The following is a 26492-nucleotide window of genomic DNA, read 5'->3' as shown; positions in this document are numbered from 1 at the left end:
TTTCTCCAGTCTGTCAGCTTAGGCTGGTGGAAACTGGGAGCCAATATTTAACAGGGAAGCAGCCCTAAAATGGAGATCAAACTCCTTGGAGAGCAACCACCTCCTCCAAATGCTGCCCTTTGCCTGATGACCAATTTGGTTAAATGAAAAAGACTAAAAAATTGTGAAGCCTACAAATGGGTGGCCTGGAGAGAGCCCTTTGGTCAGGGCTATTCTGTGGCACAGGTCTTTCTGTGGCACTGTAGATTTTCATTTACAATGATTCTCTGGAAGGAAACACCAGCTTCAAAGGTGCAGGAGCACGCTGGAAGTTTGTATTCCCTGCTTCCAGCTTTTGCATCTTCTTTAAATAATCGTGCCCTTCCTCCTGCTCCCCTTGCTGGGTTCCCCTGGGAGGTGCTGGGGGTGACAAGTTCCTTTCCTTGGCCTCTGTCAGCCCTGGCCTCACATGCTCTGGCCATGGGAGTTGTGGCTGTGGGGTGGGACTGGGCTGGCTCTGTGGCAGAGCACACCAAGAGGACACCAGTGAGGTGCCCTGAGCCCTCCTTGTGCTCAGCCCCATTTCCCTGCAGCTCACACACTCTGCTCCCCATCCCCTGGGGTTCAGATCCCCCACATCAGCAGTGGGGCAAAGCCCCCCTGGCACCCCATTTCCAAGCTCCCACTACTGAAGGTGACTGTCCCCAGGGACAGCAGGACCCTGTCTCTGCCTCCTGCTGACCCCTCCTCTCTCTGTGTCCCCTCCAGGCCGACCAGGTGCCCTGAAGCTCTGGGCTGGCTTCCCCCAGGCTCAGCAGGATGATGCCAGCAGTGCCAGAGCCACCCCTGCCCCTCGTCCTGCTGATGTGACCGAGCTCTGCTGGGACCTGTGGCACTGAGGCTGGCACAGAGGCAGTGGCTGGTGGCCCCTGCAGTGTCCCTGCTGCCCCAAGATGAGTGATGGCACGTGGATCTCGCTCAGCCCCGCTGAGTTTGCCCAGCTCCAGCAGTACACAGACTGTGAGTACCCTGGCACGAGAGGGTGGGATGAGCTGAAAAGTGCTGCTGATCTGTGCTGGACTCGTGTCCTACCTCTCCTCAGTGTCCTCCTGGACAACTCGGTGATTCCTTAGGTTTTTATGAAGCCCCTGACCCCTCAGCCAGGCTGTGTGGGGTCCCTGTGCCTGCCTGGCTGGGAGGATGGAGCTGAGCTCTGGGGGCTGCACACGTGAGCTGGGCTCAGTCCATCTGAAGGCGGCGGCTCCCACGTTCTCAGCAGAGTGAAATGCCAAGCAGGAAAAGCAGCCTGGCTTTTCCCAAACACACCAGAGCTGCTCCACAGCATGCTTTGGGCTGCCAGCCCTCTGCAGTAATTTTCCTTAGTGCTTTTGCAGAGCAATTCTCTGCTGCAGCTCCTGCTGAGGAAAGGAGATGTGCAGCAGCACCAAAGGGGTCCTGGAGCTGGGGGATGCTGCAGACAGAGCCTGGGTGGAGGCCAGAGGTCCAAAACCAGGTCCTTGAGGTCCAAAACCAGGTCCTTGAGGTCCAAAACCAGGTCCTTGAGGTCCTGCCTGCCACAGAGCTGGAGTGTGGGCGTGCTTTTTACAGCAGAGGATGGAGAAGCAGTGCAGCTCGTGACGGTGCTGAGAGCAGGGCAGGGTAGGGCAGGAAAACCACAGGGTGAAGGGAGAAGGGTGTGAAATCACAAGGGTGCTGCTTTGCATTGTTTGCAATTGTCATCACCCTGGGGTGAGCAGGCTGGCTGGGAGATGACTGAGAGCCAAAGGGGACACAGTGAGCACTCTGAGGCTGTCCTTGGGGATGCTGTACATCAAAAGGGGCTGGGGACAAGTTCCTCATGGCCATCCCACCCCAGCCCACACTGCTGAGAGCATTTTGGGGCATTGCCTTGCCAGGCAGAGTCTGGGGAGGATTTGTTCTCCCCCTCAAAGCAAATGACTTGGCCAGCATGGGGATGGGACAGCTCTGTGCCCTCTTGCTCTCCTCCAAAGAAGGTTGGGATTATTTTTTCCAAGGGGATTATTTTTTCCAGAGGCCTCAGGCAGGGCTGCAGGCAGAGGTGTGTGTGTGCAGTATCCCTCTCTGCATCTCATTCTGCCTCTCTGGAGGATGATGGGCTTTGCTTTCCTGAGTCCCAGACCATGGAACACCCTCTGTAACACTGGCCTCAGAACCCTGATGGCATCTCAGTTCCATGAACCAAAGTGTGGCCAGCAAGGCTGCAGCAGGGGCAGCTGCCTTCTCCCCTGTAGGATGGCTCAGCACTGGGCTGGGGAATGGGATTGGGGGTCTCTAAAGAGGGCCAGGATCCCTCTCCTTGAGAGCCCCAGACATCCCAGACAGCTGTGGGCCAGTGCCAAGTTCTGTCCCCAGCACAGGGCTGGGGGATCAGAGCCAGCACAGCCCTCACATGGAGAGAGGATTTCCCAGTAATTAACAAGGCTGCTGTGTCTGAGAACCTTTTAATTGCACGTGCCCAGGGATGTGTGTGAGGTGAGGGCTGAATGTTCACTCACATTGATCTTTTTTTCTGCTTTTCCCTTTTTTTTCCCCTATTTTGAAATGATGAATGTCCCTCCAGACACTCCAGGCTTAAGGACACTCAGCCAGGGTGTGTTTACCACTTGTGTGGAAGTTTGCATGGACAAATCCAGTGGCAGGACAAGAAGAATGGCCACAAGCTACACTAGGGGAGGTTCAGATTGGATATTCAGGAAAATTCTTCTCCAAAAGGGAAGTCAAGCACTGAACCAGGCTGTCCAGGGCAGTGGTGAAGTCACCATCCCTGGGGTTATTTCAAAGCCATGGAGATGTGGGACATTTCTATCTTTGTGCTGGTTAATGGTTGGACTTGATGATCTTAGAGGGCTTTTCTGACCTAAATGTTTCTGTGATTCTATGAATACAGTTCTATTTCTCCCTCCTGGCACCTCTGGAGATACCAATGGGCATGCCAAGGCAGCCTGTGGGATGAGTGGCCCTGCCAGGGGTGCCAGCAGCCACTGGGGCAGGGACATGCAGGGTGTGCTGAGCACGCCAGGGCGGCTGGCACTGGAGTGTGATCCACACCTTCCTTGCTTTGTTCTGGGCCTGTGCTTATTTTCATACTGGCAAGAGGAAGTCCTCTGTGTATGTAAAGCTCCCAGCTTTCCATATCTGCCCTGCCCTTGAAGGTGGAAGGGGAAGCAGAGCACGGCCGGCCTCTTCCCGGCACGGAAGGATCCAGAAATTGTACATCCAGCACATAAACCCCTCTGCAGCACCCTGCTGGTGGATGAGAGAGGCAGCCCAGCAGGGCCATGCTCAGCAAGGTGCTTTTCTCTCCCCAGACTCCAGCAAGAAGCTGAAGGATGTTCTGGAGGAGTTCCACGGGGACGGGGTCCTCTCGAGGTACAACCCCGAACAGGTACGGCCCCGTGCCCGCCGCTGTCCCCCCGTGCTGCTGGCAGCCCCCAGCCCCCTGCAGCTCCCCAGCCCAGCTCCCCCAGCTGGGAGCAGCCAGGAGAAGGCAGGGCTGGCTGCTGGCCCCCAGCTCTCCCCCGTGGTTTTGCACCCAGGACTTGATTCCCTGCCCAACCCTGGACCATGCCTGCTGCATGGCCATCCCACCCTGCTGAGAGCTTTTTGGGGCAGTGCCTTGCCAGGCAGAGTCTGGGGAGGATTTGCTCTCCCCCTGAAAGCAAATGGCTTGGCCAGCATGGGGATGGGACAGCTCTGTGCCCTCTTGCTCTCCTCCAAAGAAGGCTGGGATTATTTTTTCCAAGCAGTGCTTTCAGAGGGGCCTGTAGGTGTGCCAGCAGGACAGAGCCTTCTGTGGGGCTGTAATCACTGGAATCAAGGCAAAATGAGAAAAATCAGTGGGCTGAACATGCAAGGAGGGGCACAAAGGTACCTTGTTATTCCAGGGCACCACAGGACTCTCACTCCAGCTGGGGCTACAGAAACCATTGAGAAATCATCATCCTCACACAATGGCACTGCCCAGCAGGGAAGGAGGGGGCACAGAGTCCCCAGGAGGAGGACAGTCCCCACGGGGCTGGAAAGTTCCACTGCTCTGCCCTTGCCTGCCTCTCTGTGACCCTGTTCACAGGGGTCTGAGGATGAGGGAAGAGACAAGGATCTGACTCCATGTTTCAGAAGGCTTGATTTATTATTTTGTGATATATATTACATTAAAACTATACTAAAAGAATAGAAGAAAAGGTTTCCTCAGAAGGCTGGCTAAGCTAAGAATAGAAAAGAATGATAACAAAGGCTTGTGTATTGGACTCTCTGTCTGAGCCAGCTGACTGTGATTGGCCATTAATTAGAAACAACCCCATGAGCCCAATCCCAGATGCACCTGTTGCATTCCACAGCAGCAGATAACCATTGGTTACATTTTGTTCCTGAGGCCTCTCAGCTTCTCAGGAGGAAAAATCCTAAGGAAAGGGTTTCCCATAAAAGATGTCTGTGACACCACTCCCCCAGCTCCTGCTGTCCCCTGGCTCAGCCACGCTGGCACTGGGCATTGCTGGGTCCCTTCAGGTTACCCCAACCACTGGGATTTGGGAAAGCAGCAGTTTTGGGGAGGGCTCTGCAGCTGCTGTGCCCAGTGAGGGGGCCCAGGCCATGCAGCCCCTCATGGTGACCTGGGCCACCTCCATCCTCCTCCTCCTCCTCCTCCTCCTCTGTCTGCTCCCCAGCCCATTGACTACGAGGGCTTCTGCCTCTTCATGAAGACCTACCTGGAGGCTGACGTGCCTGAGGAGCTCTGCCAGCACCTCTTCACTTCCTTCAAGCGCAAGATCTGCCCAGCCTCCCCCGAGAGCCAGCAGCAGAGCCCTGGAGTGTCCCAGCACAGCAGCCTGGGTGAGCCAGCCCTGCCACCCAGGGGGCACTGGGGCACCCTGCCACACTCCCACCCTGCCCACAGGAATGAAGGCTGGGGGTGGCACCTCCAGGGGTGGCACCTGAAGGTGCCAATGTTATGGTGTAATGTCAGTGCTTCTATGAAAATATATATTTTTTTTAAGGTTTGCTGTGAGATGTGACTAGAAATAGAGCAAAGTAGGCTTTAGCTTAGGAATAAAGGGAAGAACTTGGTTAATTTACAATATGAACACACAGAACTTAGAATGTAAACTTTCTAAAAACTTTTTTTTTCTTCTTTCTAATTTTTAACAGTACACAGTGAGACAAAACTTTGGATTTTTAATTTAGTTACTACTTTTTAGAGAATCAACTCTCAGTTCATTACTACTTTTTAGATAATCAACTTTTAGTTTATTAAGAAGAGAAGAGGGTTTTTTTTTGTATTATAGGCATTTTTAGGAACCACAGTTGAAACTTTTTCTGTTTTTATGTTACACGTGGCACTGTTTGGAGAATATTTGCTATTGTGACTTTTTTTTAATGTTTAGTGTTTTTACTCCTGTGCATGGACTAGGGCTGCTTTTAGGGTTTGTCTTTTAAGGATGTTTTGCTTAGTTTTAAAAAAGTAACAGTTATTTATTTTTGGGACACTAGGGTTTTTTTTAATTTATTTTTTGGGGCTGAGGGGTTTTGAGAACAGAGATTTTTTTTTTTTTTCCTGTGGCATACAGACACATAGAGACAACCCCATCTGTCAGATGGGCTGCCAAGGCTGCTGCAGGGAGGGATTTCTCCAGGATGCAATGGAGAAAGTGCAGAGGAAAGGACGTTCAGAGCCCAGGTCACTGTGTCAGCATCTCTGTGCAGGCTGGGGTGGCCTGTGCCTGTGTCACAGGTGCCAGCAGCCCCGTGCACCCAGAGCAGGCCGTGAGTGCCAGGCACCCAGCTCAGCCTGGGTGCATTCCTGGCTGCTGGGGACATCTGCTGAAAGGACTATAAACTGCAAAGGGAAAGGGAGCACGTCCCCAGCTCTGGCTGGTGATGGAGGAGCACATCCTCCCTGCCTGCTCTGAGCACTGTGGTGTCCATCACCCGGGGATGGGAGCACTGCTGGGCCAGGCAGGAGGGTCAGGAGGGTGGGGAGCTGCCTGTGCTGCCCCTCAGAGAGCCCTGGGGCTGGGCTGCCAGGGCAGAGAGGCTTGGGCTAGCACAGAGGGCACGGGGTGAGCACCCAGCACCAGTTCCTGAAGGAAGGGACGTGGACACCCTGGTGTCACACTGCCCTTGGGCCTGTCTGCTTGCAGGGATCAATGGGAAAAGCCTTCGCAGTGCTCTGGGACGACACACTCCAGAGCCCAAGGGCAGCTCAGCTGAGCCCCAGCCAGCATCCCTCACCCTGGCATCCATCCCCAATGCCTCCCCCAGCTGGTCCAGATCATCCTCCCAGAAATCCACCACTGGCACCACCTCTGCTCACAACTCCTCAGGCTCTTCCAAGATCTCCTCCGTGTCTCTGCTCAACCCTCAGTCACCAGGTGAGCTTGGCTGGGGCTCCACAGGGGCACTGGGGCAGTGACAAGTGACAAGCCCTGCCCAGCTTCTGGTCAAGTCCCCAGCGTGGTGGCAGTGACCTCCCAAACTCACTGGGTTCCTGGCATCTTGACAGACTTAAGCTACAGATCCCATCCCACAGAGCCCCCATCAGTGATGTCCTAATGAGCTGGCAGCATCTTTAGGGAGGGGGAATGGGGCAGTGAGTCACAGCTGCCCCTTGCCCCAGCCCCTGAGGAAGGGCCCCTCTGCCAGGAGCATCCCTCCTGCTCTTGGCACAGGCATCAGTGAGCGTGGGCTGTCCTGGCACCCTGGCAAGCTGCCTTGCTGCCCACTGAGCTTCTGCCTCCCTCTGGCTGGATGCTGGTTCCCATCAGGAGACATTTCTCCAGCTGCCCATCCTGCCCATGGCTGCAGGGATGGAGGTGTGGCAGTCTGCTGTGTTAGCAGGGACCCCTGTGGCGGGGAGGGAGGAATGATGCATCTGACTCCATGTTCTCAGAAGGCTCATTTATTACTTTATTATACTATATTATGTTAAAGAATGCCATACTAAACTATACTAAAGAATACAGAAAGGATACAGACAGAAGGCTAAAAAGATAAAAATAAAAACTTGTGACTCTTTCCAGAGTCCTGACACAGCTTGGGCCTGATTGGCCAAAGAGTGGAAACAACTCACAGCAGAATCCAACAAAACAATCACCTGTGGGTAAACAATCTCCAAACACATTCCAAAGCAGCAAAACACAGGAGAAGCAAATGAGATAAGAATTGTTTTCATTTTTCTCCAAGGCATCTCAGCTTCCCAGGACAAAAAGAGATTTTTTCAGAGAATGTGAATGCCACGGGGGTCTGCACCCCAAGGACTGAGTGGCACTGCCCAGCCCTGAGCCCGTGATGGCACCAGCCCCAAATCTGCTTTGTGCCCCCAGGCCTGCAATGGCACCCAGCCCCAAGTGCCCTTTTTATGCCCATTCCTGTGTCCCCTCTGTGTCCCAGCCCTGTCCCTGTGGTGTCACTCGGTCCCACTCCAAATGGATCCCTCCCCAGAGCTCCTGGTGACAATTCCTGCTCCAGTGTCATCCCTGTGTGTGTCCCTGCCCACAGGCACGAGGAGCGTGGAGAAGAGGTTGCCCTTCAGCCTGAGGAAAGGCTCCAGCTCCCTGAAGGCCACCCCTCCTCCTCCTCCCACCCCCGTGGCCCAGGTGGTGCACCTGAAGGACATTGTCTGCTACCTGTCCCTGCTGGAGAGGGGACGAGCAGAGGACAAGCTGGAGTGTAAGTGTCACCCTGGGCTGGGGAGGGGCTCAGGGGCTCAGGCTGTCACCTGAAGGGGGGTCTGGCTGCTCCTGTCCACTTAGAAAATGCCCTTCTGCTCCTGCTTGTGTCTGTACTACTTGTGTGGAAGTTTGCACAAATCCAGTGGCAGGACAAGAAGAAATGGCCACAAGCTACACTAGGGGAGGTTCAGATTGGATATTCAGGAAAATTTCTTCTCCAAAAGGGAAGTCAAGCACTGAACCAGGCTGTCCAGGGCAGTGGTGAAGTCACCATCCCTGGGGTTATTTCAAAGCCATGGAGATGTGGGACATTTCTATCTTTGTGCTGGTTAATGGTTGGACTTGATGATCTTAGAGGGCTTTTCCAACCTAAATGTTTCTGTGATTCTATGAATACAGTTCTATTTCTCCCTCCTGGCACCTTCTGGAGACACCAATGGGCATGCCAAGGCAGCCTGTGGGATGAGTGGCCCTGCCAGGGGTGCCAGCAGCCACTGGGGCAGGGACATGCAGGGTGTGCTGAGCACAGTGTCTGCCCAAGGGGCCTTGATTCTCCACAGCCCTGGGCTCACATCTCAGCCTGGCTGAGCCAGCACAGTGCTGCTCCCACCCTGAAGCTCCAGCAGCCTGGAACAGGGTCCCTGGGGCAGCCCAGGGTCCCTGGGGCTGGGCTCTAATTATCATCCCCTTCTCTCCTCCCCCAGTTATGTTTCGCCTCTATGACACCGATGGAAATGGGCTCCTGGACAGCTCGGTGAGCCTTCCCTTGGGACACAGAGCAGGGGCTGGGAACCTGCAGGACGCTGCTGGGGTGTCCCCTGCCCTGCTGAGGGGCTCCACAAAGGGGCAGGGATCTGGGAAGGGAGGAGGAAAGCAGCAGCTGGGCTGCAGAGCTGGGAAAAAATCCACCCACCAAGAGCTGTAGCACTACATCAGGTCATGGTGTTTCAGGGAAGAAAAAATCATGCACAGCTCCTTCCCCTATGATGTTTTCTCCTTGCTCTTTGGGTATTGCCTGTGAAACCCGCTGCAAATAAAATCTGCTTTATCAGAATAGTTCTTCCTAAGGAAAACCTGTTACAGATTTTCTTGCAGGGCAGAAGGCCCTGAAAAAAGAAGGAGCACCCATTGAGGACTGGGGTGTTGCTGCCCCTCCTGTGTGGCTGGGACTAGGGTAGCCATGGGCATTTTGGGATATAGACCCTGGGGCCTTGGGGCTGGACACTCTGCTGATGCCTGGAGCCCTCCCTAACCCTGGGCACTGTTTTCTGTGTGTGTGTGCTTAGGAGCTGGATCGTATCATCAACCAGATGGTGCACGTGGCTGAGTACCTGGAGTGGGACTCCACCGAGCTGAAGCCTGTGAGTGCTGGGGCTGGAGGCACCAGGGGCAGCTCCAGGGGCTCTCAGCCAGAGCCCTGGCTGGCCTCACTGTCCCACACCACTTTTTGTGCCCCCCTCCAGATCCTGAAGGCCATGATGGAGGAGATAGACTACAACCACGATGGCACTGTGACGCTGGAGGAGTGGATCCGGGGCGGCATGACCACCATCCCCTTGCTGGTCCTGCTGGGCATGGAGACAGTGAGTGTCCCTGAGGACACCTGGTCCAGCCTACCCCCAGCAACCAACCACACTCTCATGGAGCACCACACAGCCCCACACTGGCCCCCAGCCCCTGCTGACACCCCCACCCTGCCCCCTTCACACCCAAATCTTTCCAAGTTAATTTTTGAGCTGCTGTGCCCAAGCAGGCTGGCCTTGCTCCTTGCCATGGCAGTGCACTCCAGTTGGGTGAACACTTAATCAAAGCCTAAAATGAGAAGGTCACAGTCACAGCTGCCCCTTGCCCCAGGCCCTGCCACCCCCTGAGGAAGGGCTCCTCTGCCATAGGGCATCCCTCCTGCATTTTAGATACCTAAAATGGCATTTCCTCTTGTAGAGTGAGGCTTAAAGAGCAAAGGTGGGGTTGTTGGGACCCCCTTTATTTCTCTGTCTTCTTTTTTCACCCTTTTGGCCTTGATTTCTTTCAAGTGCACTCCTGGCCATCAGGTAATAATTTGCAGGGAAAGATGGTTTTGCTCATGGTGCCCATGGTTCCCCTGGAGAGGTGGGGGACAGGCTTTCTGGCAGAAAAAGTCAAGAAAGCAGGGAATTTTGACAGGCTCCTGAAAAGCACTCATGCCTGGCCCCAGATGAAGAGGTTTGTGCTTTTGTCACCCCATGGTGGCAGTGGTGGCTTGGCCCCAAATGTGAAGTCACCTTCCTGTCAGCTGCCAAGATCTTCCCTGTGGCTGGGCTGTGCCAGGGGTCTGTGGGAGCTGGAGCTGGACATGCCCAGGGGGATGCAGTGGCAGGGATGCCCTGGGGAGCACCAAGAGAGAAGGGAACAGGGGGAGCCCATGATCCTGCCAGGAGCAAACTCCCAGAAACACCATGGGGGTTTTAGGGGGGAAAAAATTATTAAAACGATGGTCTGAGGGTGCTGGGATTCTTGGCAGCAGGGGAGTGACCTCCACCCTCCACTTTCTTGTCCTGCAGAATGTGAAGGATGATGGGCAGCATGCCTGGAGGCTGAAGCACTTCAAGAAACCTGCCTACTGCAACTTCTGCCGCACCATGCTGCTGGGGGTGCGCAAGCAGGGCCTCTGCTGCTCCTGTGAGTCCTGGCCAGAAGGTTGCACTCCCAGTCTGGTGGCTCCTGCCACAGCCAGTGGTGCCCTGGGGAGGGGGGACTGGTCCCTGTTAGTGCTGAGCCCCGTGGGTGCTGCAGGAGGCTGAGAGGGGAGGGGGCAGCTGCCATGGTGGGAGTGATGCTGGCCACCTTGTTGGTGGCACTTGGGGTAGCGGTGCCCTGGTGGTGTTGGGGTAACAGCTGGACTGAAAGTGAAATGATTTCAAACACAAATGATTCTGTGGCTTTATGGTTTTTGTCTCTCACCAGTCTGCAAGTACACAGTCCACGAGAGGTGTGTGTCCAAAGACATTGCTTCCTGCATCAGCACCTATGTTAAATCCAAGAAAAACACAAGTGTGAGTAAGCAGCTGGTGCATTTCTGAGCCACTGGGTGTCCCAGTCTCCTGCTCTGCTTCCCCACAGCTTCTTCCCCTGGGTTTTGCTCCTCACATCCTGGGCAGCAGCTCATGGGCATTCCCAGCATCCAGAGCCTTGCAGGATGCACCCCGTCCCCAGTCCCCAGGCACCCACACCACCTCCAGCTCCAAGATTTGCTGTGGCTCTGCAGAGGGGCAGGATTGGATCAGCAGCATCCTGCAGGACAAGCTCCCAAAATCCTGACAGGCACCCTTAGCAGGAGGGAGGTGCCTGTGGGTCAGTGGGTGCTGTGCCACCGTGTCCCCGTGCCTTGCAGGTGATGCAGCACACCTGGATCGAGGGCAACTCACCTGCCAAGTGTGACAGATGTCACAAGAGCATCAAGTGCTACCAGGGCATCACTGGCCTGCACTGTGTCTGGTGCCAGATCACGGTGAGTACCCAGGGCTGGGCACACCCTCAGTGCCTGCATGGCCAGCTCTGGGCTCCTGCTCAGGGCAGGGCAGGTGTCCTCTGCTCCACATCCCTTCCTCCTACCCCTGCAGCTCCACAACAAGTGTGCCTCCCATGTGAAGCCAGAGTGTGATGGGGGCCCGCTGCGGGACCACATCTTGCTCCCATCCTACATCTGCCCAGTCGTCCTGGTAAGTGCCCCCCTTTGTCCTGGTGAGCGCCCTCCTTATCCTGTAAAGTGTCCTGCTGAGTGTCCTCCTTGTCCTGGTAAAGTGTCCTCCTTGTCCTGGTAAAGTGTCCTCCTTGTTCTGGTAAATTCCCCCCCTTGTCCCGGTGAGTGTCCCCCTCCTCACTGCCAGTGACAGGGACCCGGCAGGGCCCTGCTGAGGCTGCTGTGCCTCCCCTGGCTGCTGGCACTGCCTCGTGGGCAGGGTGGGCACCCACTCCTTGGTTCCCAAAGGACAGGCAGTCCCACTGCCGGCGCTCCGAGAGCGACTCCCCTGCCAGCACCAGCCCCGAGGACAGCCAGGCCTTCAAGTTCAACTCCACCACGGTGGATGGGCAAGGGCTGCAGGTAGGTTCCAGGTGCTGCAGGTGAGCTCTGCCACTGAAAACTGCACAGGTTGAGGAATTCACAGGTGCCTTTTCTGCCCCCCAGATCAGCCCTCAGCCCGGGACACACCCGCTGCTCGTGTTTGTGAACCCCAAGAGTGGAGGAAGGCAAGGGGAGCGGTAGGTGGGCTCCTGCCTGGGAACAGCACCCTCCTGGTGTGGGAATCACCTTCGTGCTGTTAGAAATGAACACTCCAATCTAATAATTAAGGAGGTTTATTAAATAATAAAAGTATATGTTTGGAAAAAGCCACAAGCAGTTTCGACTCTGAGCCAGGCAATCAGAGTCAGGGAAACCCAGGATTTGGCCTCTGTTGCACCAAATCCCCGTGGGTGTCCAAATGTCATTTCTAATGTCTATTTCTAAACTAAAAATGTCATTTTTCATTTTATACAGTCTTTTGGGCTCTGGAAGGGGCTTCTCTTTAGCATATTTTTGCATATTATCATAGTTTTTCTTTCTTGCTGCCGTGTTTCCCGGTGGATCATTGCTGGAACCCTGTCAGTGAAAACTTTCTAGGATAAACTTCTGATGATGCCTATCAAATGCCTCCTGCTGGGGTCTTGTCAGACAAAAAAAATCCCTTGAAATGTACATCCCTGGAGACAATCATCCTCTGGTGTTTGAATTTCTATCCTTATCACTTAGCTTATTACTGCTTGTTACCCGACACTGGTTTTAGTTCACAAAATGCTGTGGTTTTTCATTTCCTTTGGCACTAATTATTTTGTAACATATGTTAGAAATTATTTTATCACATACATGACGTCCCTGACGTCTCTCTCCTGCCAGGGTGCTCCGGAAGTTTCACTACCTGCTCAACCCACGCCAAGTGTACAACCTGGACCGTGGCGGGCCCACGCCAGGGTAAGGAGCTGCTGCTGCAGGGGATCCTGTCAGGGAAATTCATCCTCAAACACCAGAGGTTTATGTCCAAAAAGGAGACAGAGGAGTCCTTCTGGCTTTATTCCAGTAAAGGGAGAGGCCATGGGGCATTCCCCTGGGATCTCTCAAAGTTTTGGAGGACGCAGCCTCCCTTTTTATCCCAATTTGCTGGCTGTGTCTTTCCCTTCTCTCTTTCCCCATTGGCTGGGGTACTTGAGAGGTACAGACTTCCCAAAACACCTGATACCAAAGATTTCCCTCTAATGTACAACCCTCCCTTTTCATTTTTAATTCTTACGGAATTTAGGGTTTTTTTTCTTCCCCATTGTTTCTTTCATCTCTCAATGTTTAATTTCATTTATCAGCAAACCTAAAGTTTATTTGAAAAAGCAAATATCTTTTTCCATTCATCAGTCAGTGGAATCCTTCCCACTGTTCCTTTTATCTTCCAGAGCTAGTTTTACCTACCAGCAGACCCACAGCTTGTTTGTAAAGACAAATCTGCTATTCCTCTCAATGCTCTGCCCCCTGTCCCCCATCACCCCTTGTCTCTCCTGGCTTTCCCCAGGCTGAACTTCTTTCGGGACACCCCGGATTTCCGTGTGCTGGCCTGTGGAGGGGATGGCACCGTGGGATGGATCCTGGACTGCATAGGTGAGCCAGGCATAGCTGTGTTCCTGCTCAGCATCATCCTCCTGCATCCTTGGTGGTGGGCCACAGATTCCTCATATTCCCCCAGGGAAAGTGGAGTGGTGATTGTGAAAAATGCCAATCACTTGTTTTTAAAATATTAAAAGTTTAATAGTAACAAAATGGTTATAAAAATAGTAATATAATTAGAGGAATAATAATTTGGACAATTGGGATTAGGACAATATGAGACAATAGAAACAAAGAGTTACAGACAGTCTGGGTACCTTTTTCTGGGCAAAATAAGCCCAAAAAAGGACCCATGTTAACAGAGGATTAACCCTTAAAAGCAACAGCCTGTTGCATATTCATACACCTCATCCATGATGCATAAATTCCATCCAAACACAGGATTCTGTCTGGTCAGTGTCAGCTTCTTCCTCTGAATCCTGATGGTGTCTTCAGGACTGAGCAAGGCAGGAAGAAGTTCATTTCTCCTGATAATGGAGCAATAAATTCTCTTTCTCTGAAAGATTCAGGTGTCCTGTGGCTGCTATCTCAGTGGGAGTCCTTTCTTTAGGAAAAAAATATCCTACATAGAATAGTTTCTATTTTAACCTTTTGTTACAACCTAAAACTACATTTAACACACTACTTAAGAGAATTAACACAGCATAACTTTCTAACACAACACATACAACATTCATTTTAATACTTGCAAAAAGCCAATCATAAAACACGCATTTTTCACAGTGACCCTTAGCCAGCAGCATCATTCCGGACTGCTGGCTGAGGATGGACACGGGCAGGGGCAGGGAATGAGCCTTGCCAGCCCCAAACCTCTCTCTTCTCTTCTCCCTTGCCCTGCAGATAAGGCCAACCTGGTGAAGCACCCGCCGGTGGCCGTGCTGCCCCTGGGGACGGGCAATGACCTCGCTCGGTGCCTGCGCTGGGGAGGAGGTGAGGACAGGACAGCCCTTGGGAACCCTTCAGCGGGGCCATCCCCAGGGGAGGGAGGGCTCCCAGGCTCCTGGGATGCGGTTCAGAGCTGCATCTGAGCCTGGTGCCTCTAACTCCTTCCAAAAAGAGCAGCTGCTGCTCTCTGAACCCTCCATAGCTGGGTGTGGGAGCGTCGGGGGTAGCACGGGGGGACGGACGGAGAGCAGAGATCCCTGCAGCCAGGTCAGGAACTTGGGGTTCATTGCAAAGGGCCTGGGTGCAGGGCCCTGCTGGGAGCTGCCAGGCACAGCTGGAGCAGGACTGAGAGAGGAGAGGGGGAGAGGATGAGAGGGTGAGAGAGTAGGAGCATAAGGGAGTAAAAAAGGGTAAGGGAGTAAAAAGGGCAAGAGAGTGAGGTTCCCGTTACAATACCATAAATCTTCTGTGTTGAATATTCTGATTCTCACTAACCAATCTAGCACAATATGCAAATCCTATAGCATTTACATACAGCCTATAAGAATCATTACATTACCATACTGTGTTACATTTTAAACCCTATAAACTCCTCTTTGGGCCCCTTCTGCCAAGCTGGCAGGGTCTGCTCTGACCCTTGGGCCTGTCTGCAAGCAGAGGGTGTTGTTCCATCAAAAGGGGATTACCCTCAGCCGGCCACATCATTGTTTTCCTGTTGTTCAGCAACTGAGGTATCTCAAAGCTTGCTTTCATTTCAATCTCACTTATAGTTTCCATATTCTCAAAATCTTTTGCCAGGCAATCATATTTATAAGGCTTTCCTGTTTCATCTTCCCCAACAGCTGGGTCCTGCCCAAGCTTTTCCATTTGGAGAGCCCTGCCATGAGGCAAAATCTCTGCCACTGCTGGAAGGATGTGCCATTGCAGCACCCCCAGTGCTTGGCACCTGGCTGTGACATGGCTGTGCTCTCCTTCATCCTCCTTCATCCTCTTTCCCTTCCAGGCTATGAAGGAGGCAACCTGATGAAGGTGCTGAAGGACATAGAGCACAGCACGGAGGTGATGCTGGACCGCTGGCACATCGACATCATTCCCACTGACAGGGAGGCCAACGGGGATCCTGTCCCATCCACCATCATCAACAACTACTTCTCCATTGGGGTGGTGAGTTCCATGGGGCAGGAGTTGGTTTCTCCCTCCCTGTTCCTCCTTGCTCGCTCTCCCAACCTCCCTCCATCTCCTGGGGTTGAGTTTGCAGGCAATCCTGACAAGGGAAGAGATGAGAATCTCGACTCCATGTTTCAGAAGGATTATTATTATCTATGATATATATTATATTAAAAGAAAATTATATACTAAATCTCTACTAAAAGAATAGAAGAAAGGATTTCATCAGAAGGATAGAAAAGAAAAGAATAGAATGATAATAAAATCCTGTCACTGCTCACAGCCTCAACACAGGTGGCTGTCATTGGTCATCAAGTAAAAACAATTCACATGCTGGGTAAACAATTCTCCAAATCACATTCCAAAGCGGCAAAACATGGGCAAGCTGAAGCTTCTCAGGAGAAAAAATCCTAATGAAAGGATTTTTCAGAAAATATGTCCATGACATCCTGGTTTTGTCTTTTTTTTCTGGTTTTATTGTCATTTGTGAAGGCAGCACCAAGACACATGAGCAGGCATGGGATCTCTATCTTCCCAGCAGGAATGTTGCAAGAATGAGTGTGAAGGGAGTTTAAAAAGGGTTCAGGAAAGTTTGGGGTGCCAAAGACAAGGACACCCCACCTGCCAAGACATCAGCAAAGCCCTGCTTTGGTGTTTGGACCCATGTTCCCCCACATTTTCCTGACCTAGGGAGACTGGGGAGCCTGGGGGTGGTGACAGCCCTGTGCCATGGGGCCAGTCCTGAGAGCAGCAGTGTTTTGGGGAAAGCCCCTCTCTTCCCAGGGGCTTGCAGCACTTTTGTCCTGTGCCATGGCAGGGGTCCCTCACCTGCAGCTCTGCAGGATGCTCCTGGGCTCACAGTGGCTCCTGCTAATGCAGGTGGCATTTGGTGACAGGGCTTCAACACCCCCCCTGTGCACAAGGAGAGGTTGGGATGAGTTTCAGGAGAGCTGCCATCCTGCCAGGGTGCAGGGTCTTGGGGTGTCCCCAGAGCCCCACTGCTCCATTGGTTGCCTTTTCTCCCCTCTCATCATCCCCTCCATGCAGTGATGAGGGAAGGAGGCCAAGTGCACTAATTAAGTCCCACCTAACAAGCTTTGGGAAGAGCCTGGCTGAGGGTTTCTCCATCACCTCGGGCCATCAGTGTCATCCTCTGTGTCACTGTGCCACAGGGACCAGCATGAAGAGCTGAGCACCCTGCCCTGGCTCATGGCCAGGGGGCACAGGGTGTGGGTTCTGTTTGTGTTTCTGTGCCTCTGATGTCTCTGTGCTCCCCACAGGACGCCTCCATCGCCCACCGCTTCCACATCATGAGAGAAAAGCACCCCGAGAAATTCAACAGCAGGTGAGGGCTCCCCAAGGACCCCCTGAGAGCTGGGGGGTGTGGGGAGACCCCCTGCCCCAGCACCCCATGCAGCATGCCAGGAGGGTTTGGTGTTTGTCCAGCCCGAGGGGACAGGCACCAGCCTGGTGGGGCTTTGGGGTGCTCCGTCAAGTCCTGTGCGGTGTAGCAGGCTGCTCAAAGTCAGCCACACCCCCAGTTAGGTTCATTCATGCTTTATAATTAGTGTGGAATGCCAGGACAGGCAGGAGCAGGCCAGGCAGGGAGGGCAGGGCAGGCAGCAGGTCACAGCTCGTTCCTGCTGTGCTCAGGAAATGTGCTCAGCAGGAGCTGTGGCTGGTGATCCCCATCCCAGGTTTAGAAATGCTTCTAGAAAAATCCCAGAGTGGACCAAAATGTCTGGCTGTGCCCTCAAGTTAGCCCCTTTTGGATTACAGCTCTCACAGCTCCCCCTCCAAGCCTGGCCCAGCAGCTGATGCAGGGAGTGAGCCACGGTCAGGGGGTGCTGAGGGCTGGGACATCCCCTCCAGAGGGTGCCCTGTGCTCTGACAGCACATCCCATGCCCTGGGAGCACCCAGCACCCCTGTCCTCCCCCTCTGATGGGTGCCAGAGCCACCCTGTGGCAGCCCCCAGGCACTCCCTGGGCCCTCCCTAGGGCCAGCATCCCTCTCCACAGTGGCTTGTGTCCTCATCCATGGCTCGTGTCCCCATCACAGCAGCTCCATTCAGTCTCTGGCAGTCTGTCCTGCTGCTGGCTGGGGTAGGATGCTGCTTCCAAGTGGGATCCTGACATGTCTCTGTGCCCCAGGATGAAGAACAAGCTGTGGTACTTCGAATTCGGGACCTCAGAGACCTTTGCAGCCACCTGCAAGAAGCTCCATGACCATGTTGAGGTTGAGGTGGGTTCCCTGGCATGGCCCCTGGCTCTAGCCATGGCACAAAGGCTTTTTGGAGCCATTGCCCATGGATCCCTCAGCTGTTTGAGGAGAGGGTGCCACCACTTTGACCCCTCACTGTGGCAGAAGGACACGGTGGCTGTCAGGACCCCTTATTGCACCACACAGCCCTGGCTACAAAGCCAGCCAGCTGTGGGCAGAAGAATAATCCTGTATTCCCCACTTCCAGCTGTATTTGAGAGCATGCCTGGAACATTCTCCCTGTAAATTCTGCACTGCTCCCAGCCCTCATTGGATGACATGGAAACAGCCTTTAATTAGAGCTGGGAGGAGGGCCCGTGGTTGCTAAGAGTGCTGTCACTTCTCTGTGCTGGGGATTTGGGCTGTAAACTTCCATCTCTCCCTATCTCTGGATAATCCACCCTTTTATAACTTAGGCTGGAGGGTGAGGGGAGGAAATAGCACTTGCCAAGAGCTGGTGGGTGCAGGGTGCTGGTGGTGGGCACAGAGCAGAGCTGGCCCCGCAGAGTGTGCCCATGGGCAGAGGGATTCGGGTGCCTCTTTCTATACAGGGAGTTTCTTCCCTTCCCAAAGCCTGGGCTGGGTAGCTGCACCCTTGGAAACTTGTGGGAAGGGGCAGGAGCAGCATCACAACCATCTCACCCCCTTCCCCATCCATGCTGGCATGTCCCAGGGTGGATAAAATCCGTGTTTGTGGAGTTGAGTGCTGCTGGAGATGGGCACGAGGTGCCCCCTGTTCCATCTCAGGGTGCTCCCCAGCAAGTGTGCATGCCCAGCAGCTGAGCCCACGGGCAGGAAAGGGTTAATCCCACAGCATTTGGAGTTGAAAGGAGCCGCCTGTCCTCCCTCCAGCTCCCAGGCAACTGTCAGCCTCACCGAGAAATAGCAGTTTTGTTTTGGAAATTGGCACTCCTTCCCCCTACAACTCCTGGAAATGAATTTGCTTTTTCCCCCAGCTGCAAATTTCTCCTTCCAGCCTCGCTGCCGTCAGCTGCCCCTGCTCAAAGGGCCCATTGTGGCTCCCTGGCAGGAGCAGGAGCAGGGAGGGCTCTGCAGGGAGAATCCAGAATCCAGAATTGCTCCTGCCCGCGGCTCTGGGCGGGCGTGGGCGGCTCTGGGCAGGAACAGGCTCCTGCTGCAGCATCCCAGCATCCAGCACTCCTGGCAGCCAGCTCCCACCCCATCCACCCCATTCCACCCCATCCCATCCCATCCCATCCACCCCATCCCATCCCATACACCCCAACCCATCCCATCCTATCCACCCCATCCCACCCCATTCCACCCCATCCATCCCATCCCATACACCCCATCCCATCCCATACACCCCATCGCATCCCATCCATCCACCCCATCCTATCCATCCCATCCCATCCATCCCACCCCACCCCATCCCACCCACCTCATCCCACTGATCCCATCCCACCTCACCCATCCCATCCATCCTACCCCACCCCATCCATCCCGTCCCATCCCATCCATCCTACCCCATCCCATCCATCCCATCCCGTCCCATCCCACCCCATCCATCCCATCCCATCCCATCCCATCCCATCCCCCCATCCACCCCACTGGTAGCCACTGCTCAGAGCATTGAGGTCTTTTCTCCCCCTACAAATCACAATATCATTACATTGTATTGAGAACTCAGGGATTAACATCCTTTCCAAGCCTTGGAGAGACAGCTCTTCCCTCCCAAACCAGAAGATTCCTGCTTTTTTTTGCTTTTTTTGCTTTTCTTGCTTGGCTAAAAATAAGATCCTGCAGCACCAGGGGAGGCAGGAAGGATCTGACACATGGAGGTGTGAGCACCCAGCTCCTCACACACGGGGTTGGAGTCCTCAGCAATGGCCAGAGGGGTGGGAAAAATCAGCTCCAGACCTTTGTTCAAGGAAAACCCCCAGAACTGGAGCAGCTCATCAGCCCATTTCGTTCCTCTCAGCACAAGAAGCGAGGGCAGGGGTGTCTTTGCATCACCAAAATGCAAGGAAAAAGCTGTGCTGGGATTTGCTGAGGCACAGGGTGGCAGGTAAAGAGCAGATGCCTCAAGGAAAATAGGAATGTTTTATAGAAATTCAAGCTGGATGGAAAAGTGGCTGCTTTGACCAGAGGTGTTTAGGAAGGGGATCCATGTCTGGGGAGTGTGAGAAGAGCTGAAGTTAAGAAATGCATTTCCATGGCTGGTGCTTTCAGTTCTGTGGAAAGCTGCAGGCAATGGATATTTTAACTTTCACAGGGAATTTTCAGCCCTGCTGCATGACAGCAAAGCCTGAGATGCCAGTTCTGTGTGCTGTGCTGTGCTTTGCTCTCCAAAACCTGACATTTTCCCTCTGACACCTTCCCCTAATTTCCTTCCAGCTTTATTTCTCTTTTCCAAATGGCTCTTGAAGACAAACTGGTGTGAGCTACATTTTGGGCAGCCAAACTTTCCAGTCCTTTGGAGTAGTTTGGATAAGGAGAGGGGGAAATCAGGTGCTGGAGCTCCTTGGGTGGAAGCTGCTTTAGGGTCAGGGTGGTGTGACTGGTGTTCACAGGGGTCTGAGGATGAGGGAAGAGATGAGGACCTGACTCCATGTTTCAGAAGGCTGATTTATTATTTTATGATATATTTATTAAAACTATACTAAAAGAATAGAAGAAAGGATTTCATCAGAAGGCTGGCTAAGAATAGAAAAAGAATGAATAACAAAGGCTTGTGGCTCGGACTCTCTGTTCAAGCCAGCTCATTTTGATTGGCCATTAATTAGAAACAACCACATGAGCCCAATCCCAGATGCACCTGTTGCATTCCACAGCAGCAGATAACCATTGGTTACATTTTGTTCCTGAGGCCTCTCAGCTTCTCAGGAGGAAAAATCCTAAGGAAAGGGTTTTTCATAAAATGTGTCTGTGACAGGGTGGTGTTGCCTCCCATTTTGGGTGACAGCACTGAGTCTAGCCAAGGTTTTATGTGCTCCCCCAGGAATTTCCTTTTTGAAGCTGACATTTTGGACCTGTGGTAAAACTCCTGTGGAAGCAGAGGGGAGAGCAGCACAAGGAGTGTCAAGGAGTTGACAGTAAATCTAGGAAAAAGTGAGGGGGGTATTTGCATCTTGCATATTTGGCCTCAGCCACTCTGGAGCTGCCAGTGTCCCCTGGAGCCCACCCAGTGTCACACAGTGCTCAGGGAGCCACATTTCCATGGCAGGGAGAGGAGGGGGCTCCCTGTGGCGGGCACAGCTCCCCCCTGACACCCCCCCTGTGCCTGGCAGTGTGATGGGACCCTGCTGGACCTGAGCACCACATCCCTGGAGGGCATTGCTGTGCTCAACATCCCCAGCATGTACGGGGGCTCCAACCTCTGGGGAGAGACCAAGAAGCAGCGTGGCTACAACAGGCTGGGCAAGAAGGTGCCAGACAAGGTGCCAGGCACGGTGGTCACCGATGCCAAGGAGCTCAAGTTCTGCGTGCAGGGTGAGTGGAGGGCACCAGGGGAGGGTGGGGGCAGCACAGGGGCACTGGGCAGCACCAGCCACCATCTCTGGAGCAGCAGCAGCAGCACTGGAGGAGTTTGATCAGCTCTGTGTCATTTGGGCTCAGCTCTGTCTTTTGGAGTCACTCCTCTGTATGGCAGAGGGAGAGCAGGAACCCAGCAGCAGAGCTGGCTTTTGTCAGCAGCTTGCCAGGCTCCAGAAGCATTGCCAGCCTGGATGTGGGGTTTGGGAGCAGCAGGACCCACACTGAGCCCAGCTGGCACCTCCCGGCCACTGCTGAGGCCACCAGAGCCACCCCCGTGGGCAGGGACAGCCCAAAGCGCTGGCACTGGGGAGCAGAGGGGTACAAAACAGCAAAATCCACAGAGTGCCTGGGTTTTCTACCCAGCAGCTCCCACAGCCTGGGGCTGGGCTGGGAATCAGCCCCCCAGAGCAGCAGTGTCACATCCCTGGCTGTCACTGTCCCTTGCTGCCTGAGGCAGTGGCAGCAGGGAGTGGGATACAGGGCAAGGCAGCCCCAAAGGGCTGCAGGGGACAGCAGGGGTGCTGCCCTGGGGACATCCCCACTCCCAGGTGGGAAAAGGGTGTGGGAGGCTCAGAGGATCCCTCACAGGGCTGATGTGAAAGGGGACCCTGAGGCAGAGCTGTGCCATGGCCTGGTGTCCTTGCTGGTGGCCCAGAGGAGCAGGATGAGCTGGGAGAAGAGGCCATCCCCTGGGATTTGACCAGATACTCTGCCACGTGTGCTGGCTTCTGGTTTGACCAGATACTCTGCCACATGTGCTGGCTTCTGGGTTTGACCAGATACTCTGCCACGTGTGCTGGCTTCTGGATTTCACCAGATATTCTGCCACATGTGCTGGCTTCTGGATTTCACCAGATACTCTGCCACATGTGCTGGCTTCAGGATTTCACCAGATACTCTGCCACATGTGCTGGCTTCTGGGTTTGACCAGATACTCTGCCACGTGTGCTGGCTTCTGGATTTCACCAGATATTCTGCCACATGTGCTGGCTTCTGGGTTTGACCAGATACTCTGCCACATGTGCTGGCTTCTGGGGAGCTGCAGCCCCCCGGGGCAGCCAGGCAAGGGGTGCCATCCTTTCATAGACTGCAAACAAACAGTGCAAGGGCTGGTGGGGATCTGGGCTGGCACCGTGCAGACCCAGGTGCTTTTTCAGAGTTTTCCTCCGAAGATTTTGGCTAGCAGCGTCGCTCAGTGCTGGAAACACCCAACTTGGTGGTCTCAGGACACAGAGGACATCAGGATAAATCCCCTCAGTGCCACCAGGACAGCTAGCAGCCCTGCTGTGCTGGCCCTGAGGTTTCCAGTGAGGGCAGGAGGAGGGGGATTCCTGCTCAGACCCCTGTGTCCTGCAGATCTCAGCGATCATCTCCTGGAGGTGGTGGGGCTGGAAGGCGCCATGGAAATGGGGCAGATCTACACGGGGCTGAAGAGCGCGGGGAAGAGGCTGGCCCAGTGCTCCTCCGTCATCATCAGGTATTTGTCCCCTTCACAGCGAAACCTGACTCCCGTGTCACCGAAACCTGACACCCGTGCCACCAACTTCCCTTCCTTGTGCCTTGCAGGACGTCCAAGCTGCTGCCCATGCAGGTGGATGGGGAGCCCTGGATGCAGCCCTCCTGCACCGTGAGTGCCCAGCGAGGGGCAGGGGCTGGCAGGGGCTGGGCATGGGGCAGAGGGGGTGGCAGGGGGTGGGGATTGGGGAGAGGGGCTGGTAAGACATGGGGATGGAGAGAGGGGCTGGCAGGGGGTGGGGATGGGCACATGGGGCTGGCAGGACCTGGGGATGGGCAGGATGGGCGGCAGAGTGTGGGGATGGGGTAGCAGGAGCTGGCAGGGTGTGGGGATGGGCAGGATGGGCAGCAGGGGTGGCAGCACAGCAGGCTGGGACAGCCTTGGCTCCTGCTGGCAAAGCTGCTGGCTTTGGAGGGAGCCTGGTGCTGGCTTTGGAGAGCCTGGTGCTGGGTTTGGAGAGCCTGGTGCTGGGTTTGGAGAGCCTGGTGCTGGGTTTGGAGGGAGGATGGTGCTGGCTTTGGAGGGAGGATGGTGCTGGGTTTGGAGGGAGCCTGGTGCTGGCTTTGGAGGGAGCCTGGTGCTGGCTTTGGAGGGAGGATGGTGCTGGCTTTGGAGGGAGCCTGGTGCTGCTGCTGGTGGGTGGCCACAGAGCTGAGCTGTGACTCCGTGCCCTGCACTCTTGTCACTCCCATTCTTGCTGGATGGGCACAGCAGCATTCCTCTCTGGGGAGCTACAGCAGGGTCCCCTTCCATTTCTCCTCTTCCTCTTCCCATCCCAGCAGGACCTGGATGTGATTCCAGAGCTCTTCACTCGGTGCTGAGCTGCTCCCACCTGCATGGGGTCACTCCTGAGGGTCCTGGGGCTGGAGGGTGCCTGGGAGGGCTCAGGCTCCTCTTACTGAGCTGGGTTTTTCTGCTTCTTTTTAGGTGAAAATTACTCACAAAAGCCAGGTGCCCATGCTGCTGGGGCCCCCCCAGAAGAGCAGCTTCTTCTTCCTGAAGAGGAGGAACCGAACTCGGGATTAAAGCATCACCCAAGGATCCACAGCCTGGAGCATCCCAGCCACCTGGGGATTATTTATCCTGGGAAGGTCTTGTAGGCTCCTTCCTGATCACCAGAAGCATCCTCTCAAGCTGGGATGGAAGAAGGGGGAGAAGGCAGGCTGGAGCAGTGAGCACATTTGCTAGAGCAGCACTAGGACTGGGATTTTATTTTTTTTTTCCCTTTTATTTAAATTCCCTCCAGCCAAGCTGCCAGTGAATGTGCTCCTGAGGCAGCACTGAGCTCCATTTATTTATTTATCCTCCTCCTGAAGACCACTTGATGTCTCACTGCAGTGGCTTTGTCCCCCAGTCCTTGCAATGGGAGGAATTATTTATTTCTTTAGCCCAGAGGAGCCATCTCAGGCACTCACCTCTGTGCTGTGGGGTTTGAGAGAGATGCAAGAGCCATTGCTGCCAGCCCAGTGAGCCACAGGCTGGGGACAGACAGTGCACAGGGACAAGCCTGGGGTGGATGGCAGGAGATTGTGTTTTTACAGGGAAATGGCAAAAAAAGGGGTTTTGGGGGAAAGCAGCCCCAGCTCTGGGCTTTGTGTTCATATTTATGTATTTATTTAGCAAACTTTGGACAAAAAAGGGACTCTGGGGGTCACCTTTATAGGAGCCCAGACACAGACAGCACCTCCCTTCTCTGCTGGACTTTTCCTCTCTCCTGAATCCTGCCAGCCTGTCCTGGGGGCTGGAGACCCTGGGCACAGACATCCAAACTCTTCTCACTGGAAGGTGTCCCCAGCACCTTTTACACATCTCCCAGTGTGTTCTGCCAGGCTGGTGCTCCCCCTGTGCTGCCCCTGGGCTGCAGGGAGTGGGGCAGGTGCTTGCACCTCCCTTTCTCTAGGGCCAGCTCTCCCCACTGCCCTCTCCAACCCCAGGAGGCCTCATAGGTGATGGCAGCTGGGATACACAGGCAGGTCTTGGTGGCATCACCCATGGATGGACAGAGCAGGGCATGCAGTTTCTCTCCAGGGACCAAAAGGAATGCAAGGAGTTTGTGGTGGTCTGGATGCACTCCCAGGGGCCAGGAGCTGGCAAGGGTGGCCATGGGAAGGGGCCAGCAGTCACCCAGTGCCTCCAGCAGTGGCCTGCATGCAGGATACAGCCACATCCTGAATTAAACCTGCCCCCAGGCTGCTTCCCTTGGGCTGGTGGAGGCTCCTGTGCCGCTGGGAGCAGGAAAACTCCTGCTTGTCCCCTGCCACAGGGTTGGGACAAGTCCCCCTGTCCTCCCCAGTGCCCACTCAGTCCCTGCTGGTGCTGCAGGTCCCCCTTCAGCAGCCTTCTCTGGCAGAGGGTGCTGCCAGCACTGCTCCACAGGGGCTGGGAGGGACTTGCTGGTGCCCTGTGTGCACAGGCATCAATCTGTCACCACCGTGCATCAATCCACTGCTGTTCTCCTCCTCCTCCTCCTCCTCCTTGTCCCCCAGGGCAGCTGTTTATGAGTAGCCAGGTGAAAGCAGATGGAGCAAGGCCAGGCAAAGCCCAGCTGCCTCCATCTCCCCAGCCCATTGCCAAGGGCAGCAGTGCCTCACAGCCCCACCCCCGGCGAGGGTGACAAAGCCACCTCAGCCACCTGCAGAGCTCTGCCAGCAGGAGGGTGACAATCTGGGATGGCAGCACACGAGGGCAGCAGGTTTGGTTCCATTTCCCTGCCCACCCAGCCTCAGGGCAGGGTTTTGTCCCGGATGGGGAATCAGCAGTGCATGAGCAGTCAGCTGTGGTTTCCCTGCCCCTTGCCCCTGTCTCAGTTTGCTGGGCTCAGGGCAAAGAGCAGCACTGGGAGCTCTGCTGAGCTGTGCTGTCTGTGCTGGCAGAGCTGGGAGGGCACTGAGCCTGTCCCTGCTCCCTTGGGCTGGAATCCAGGGCTGAGCACTCAGCCACATCCTGCAGGGCACCGGGAGCCCAGGGCCACCCCTCTGGGCCTTGGAACAGTGACACACCAGCAGCACTCTGCCAGGCTCCAGCCCAGATGTCCCCTCTGGTGGCCAGGGAGGTGATCCCTGCCCCAGGGGCTCCATCTGCTCCCACACTGCCAAAGGCAAGGTCCAACAGGCCTGCCAGCCCCCACCTCTTACCCTGATGGTGCAAGGCTCCTGAGCCCAGCAGGGACCCCCAGGGGCTGGGCTCCATCCCAGCTGTCCCTGGTGCAGGGAGGATGAAGCCATTGCAGCTGGGGGGCACCCGAGGCCTTCACCCCCCCATTCCCCAGTGCCTCCCAGTTCAGCCCAGCTCCCAAGGGCATGGGGTGGAACCAAACCCCCAGACGAGCCCCTGGGCACTGGGGAGCCCCAGCTGGAGCCCCAGGAGCTCAGCCCAGTCCCTGTGTGTGTGTGTGTCCCGTGGTGGTGCATGGAGTGGTGTCCGTAGCGCGTCTTGCCGTGTGCACCCGGGTGCTGTGGCCTTGCCTCCAATAAAGATGGTCATGAACTCCTCAGCTGCTCCTGGCCTGCATGGGGGTCATTCCTGGCCAGGTGTGGCCCTCTGGGGACCCAAAGAGATGGTGCCACTCCAGGCTGCCGGGGCTGAAGGGGTGCAGGCAGCGCAGCAGCCATGGAGTGGTGCTCAGTGCGAGCTGCATCCGGCTAAATTTGGAGCCTGCAAAAAAAAAAAGAATTTTTTTTTTTTTTTCATCAGTGGGGGCTAAATTTAGCAGGCACCGGTCACCATCCCCCCCCCCACCACCAGCAGCCCTGGCTCTCCAGGGGTTTCAGCTCTTCCTGTGAGCTCCCACCCGCCTGTCCCAAGGCTGTCACC

The 26492-nt window shown here is 54.9% G+C and overlaps 1 protein-coding gene across 1 annotated transcript in view; it reads left to right on the top strand.

The window, feature by feature from the left end:
• The window catches only part of LOC118690074 (diacylglycerol kinase beta-like), a 30568-nt gene extending 4396 nt beyond the window's left edge, over positions 1-26172 (top strand). The window contains exons 2-25 of the mRNA XM_036388775.2: positions 748-999; positions 3330-3406; positions 4686-4851; positions 6159-6389; positions 7516-7686; positions 8393-8442; positions 8975-9049; positions 9152-9271; positions 10229-10346; positions 10632-10720; positions 11059-11175; positions 11288-11386; positions 11656-11769; positions 11854-11927; positions 12601-12675; positions 13262-13347; positions 14194-14283; positions 15242-15402; positions 16686-16750; positions 17557-17647; positions 20917-21118; positions 22520-22640; positions 22730-22790; positions 23607-26172. Of these exons, the coding sequence (XP_036244668.1) occupies positions 933-999; positions 3330-3406; positions 4686-4851; positions 6159-6389; positions 7516-7686; positions 8393-8442; positions 8975-9049; positions 9152-9271; positions 10229-10346; positions 10632-10720; positions 11059-11175; positions 11288-11386; positions 11656-11769; positions 11854-11927; positions 12601-12675; positions 13262-13347; positions 14194-14283; positions 15242-15402; positions 16686-16750; positions 17557-17647; positions 20917-21118; positions 22520-22640; positions 22730-22790; positions 23607-23705 (2619 nt within the window). The 5' untranslated portion in view covers positions 748-932 and the 3' untranslated portion in view covers positions 23706-26172. The remainder of the gene's footprint in view (positions 1-747; positions 1000-3329; positions 3407-4685; positions 4852-6158; positions 6390-7515; positions 7687-8392; positions 8443-8974; positions 9050-9151; positions 9272-10228; positions 10347-10631; positions 10721-11058; positions 11176-11287; positions 11387-11655; positions 11770-11853; positions 11928-12600; positions 12676-13261; positions 13348-14193; positions 14284-15241; positions 15403-16685; positions 16751-17556; positions 17648-20916; positions 21119-22519; positions 22641-22729; positions 22791-23606) is intronic.
• Positions 26173-26492: the final 320 nt, after the last annotated feature.

Source organism: Molothrus ater, chromosome 10 (assembly GCF_012460135.2).
Source record: "Molothrus ater isolate BHLD 08-10-18 breed brown headed cowbird chromosome 10, BPBGC_Mater_1.1, whole genome shotgun sequence".
NCBI lineage: Eukaryota > Metazoa > Chordata > Aves > Passeriformes > Icteridae > Molothrus > Molothrus ater.
The sequence above is the reverse complement of the archived record's forward strand: the minus strand, read 5'-3'. Positions and strand labels throughout refer to the sequence as shown.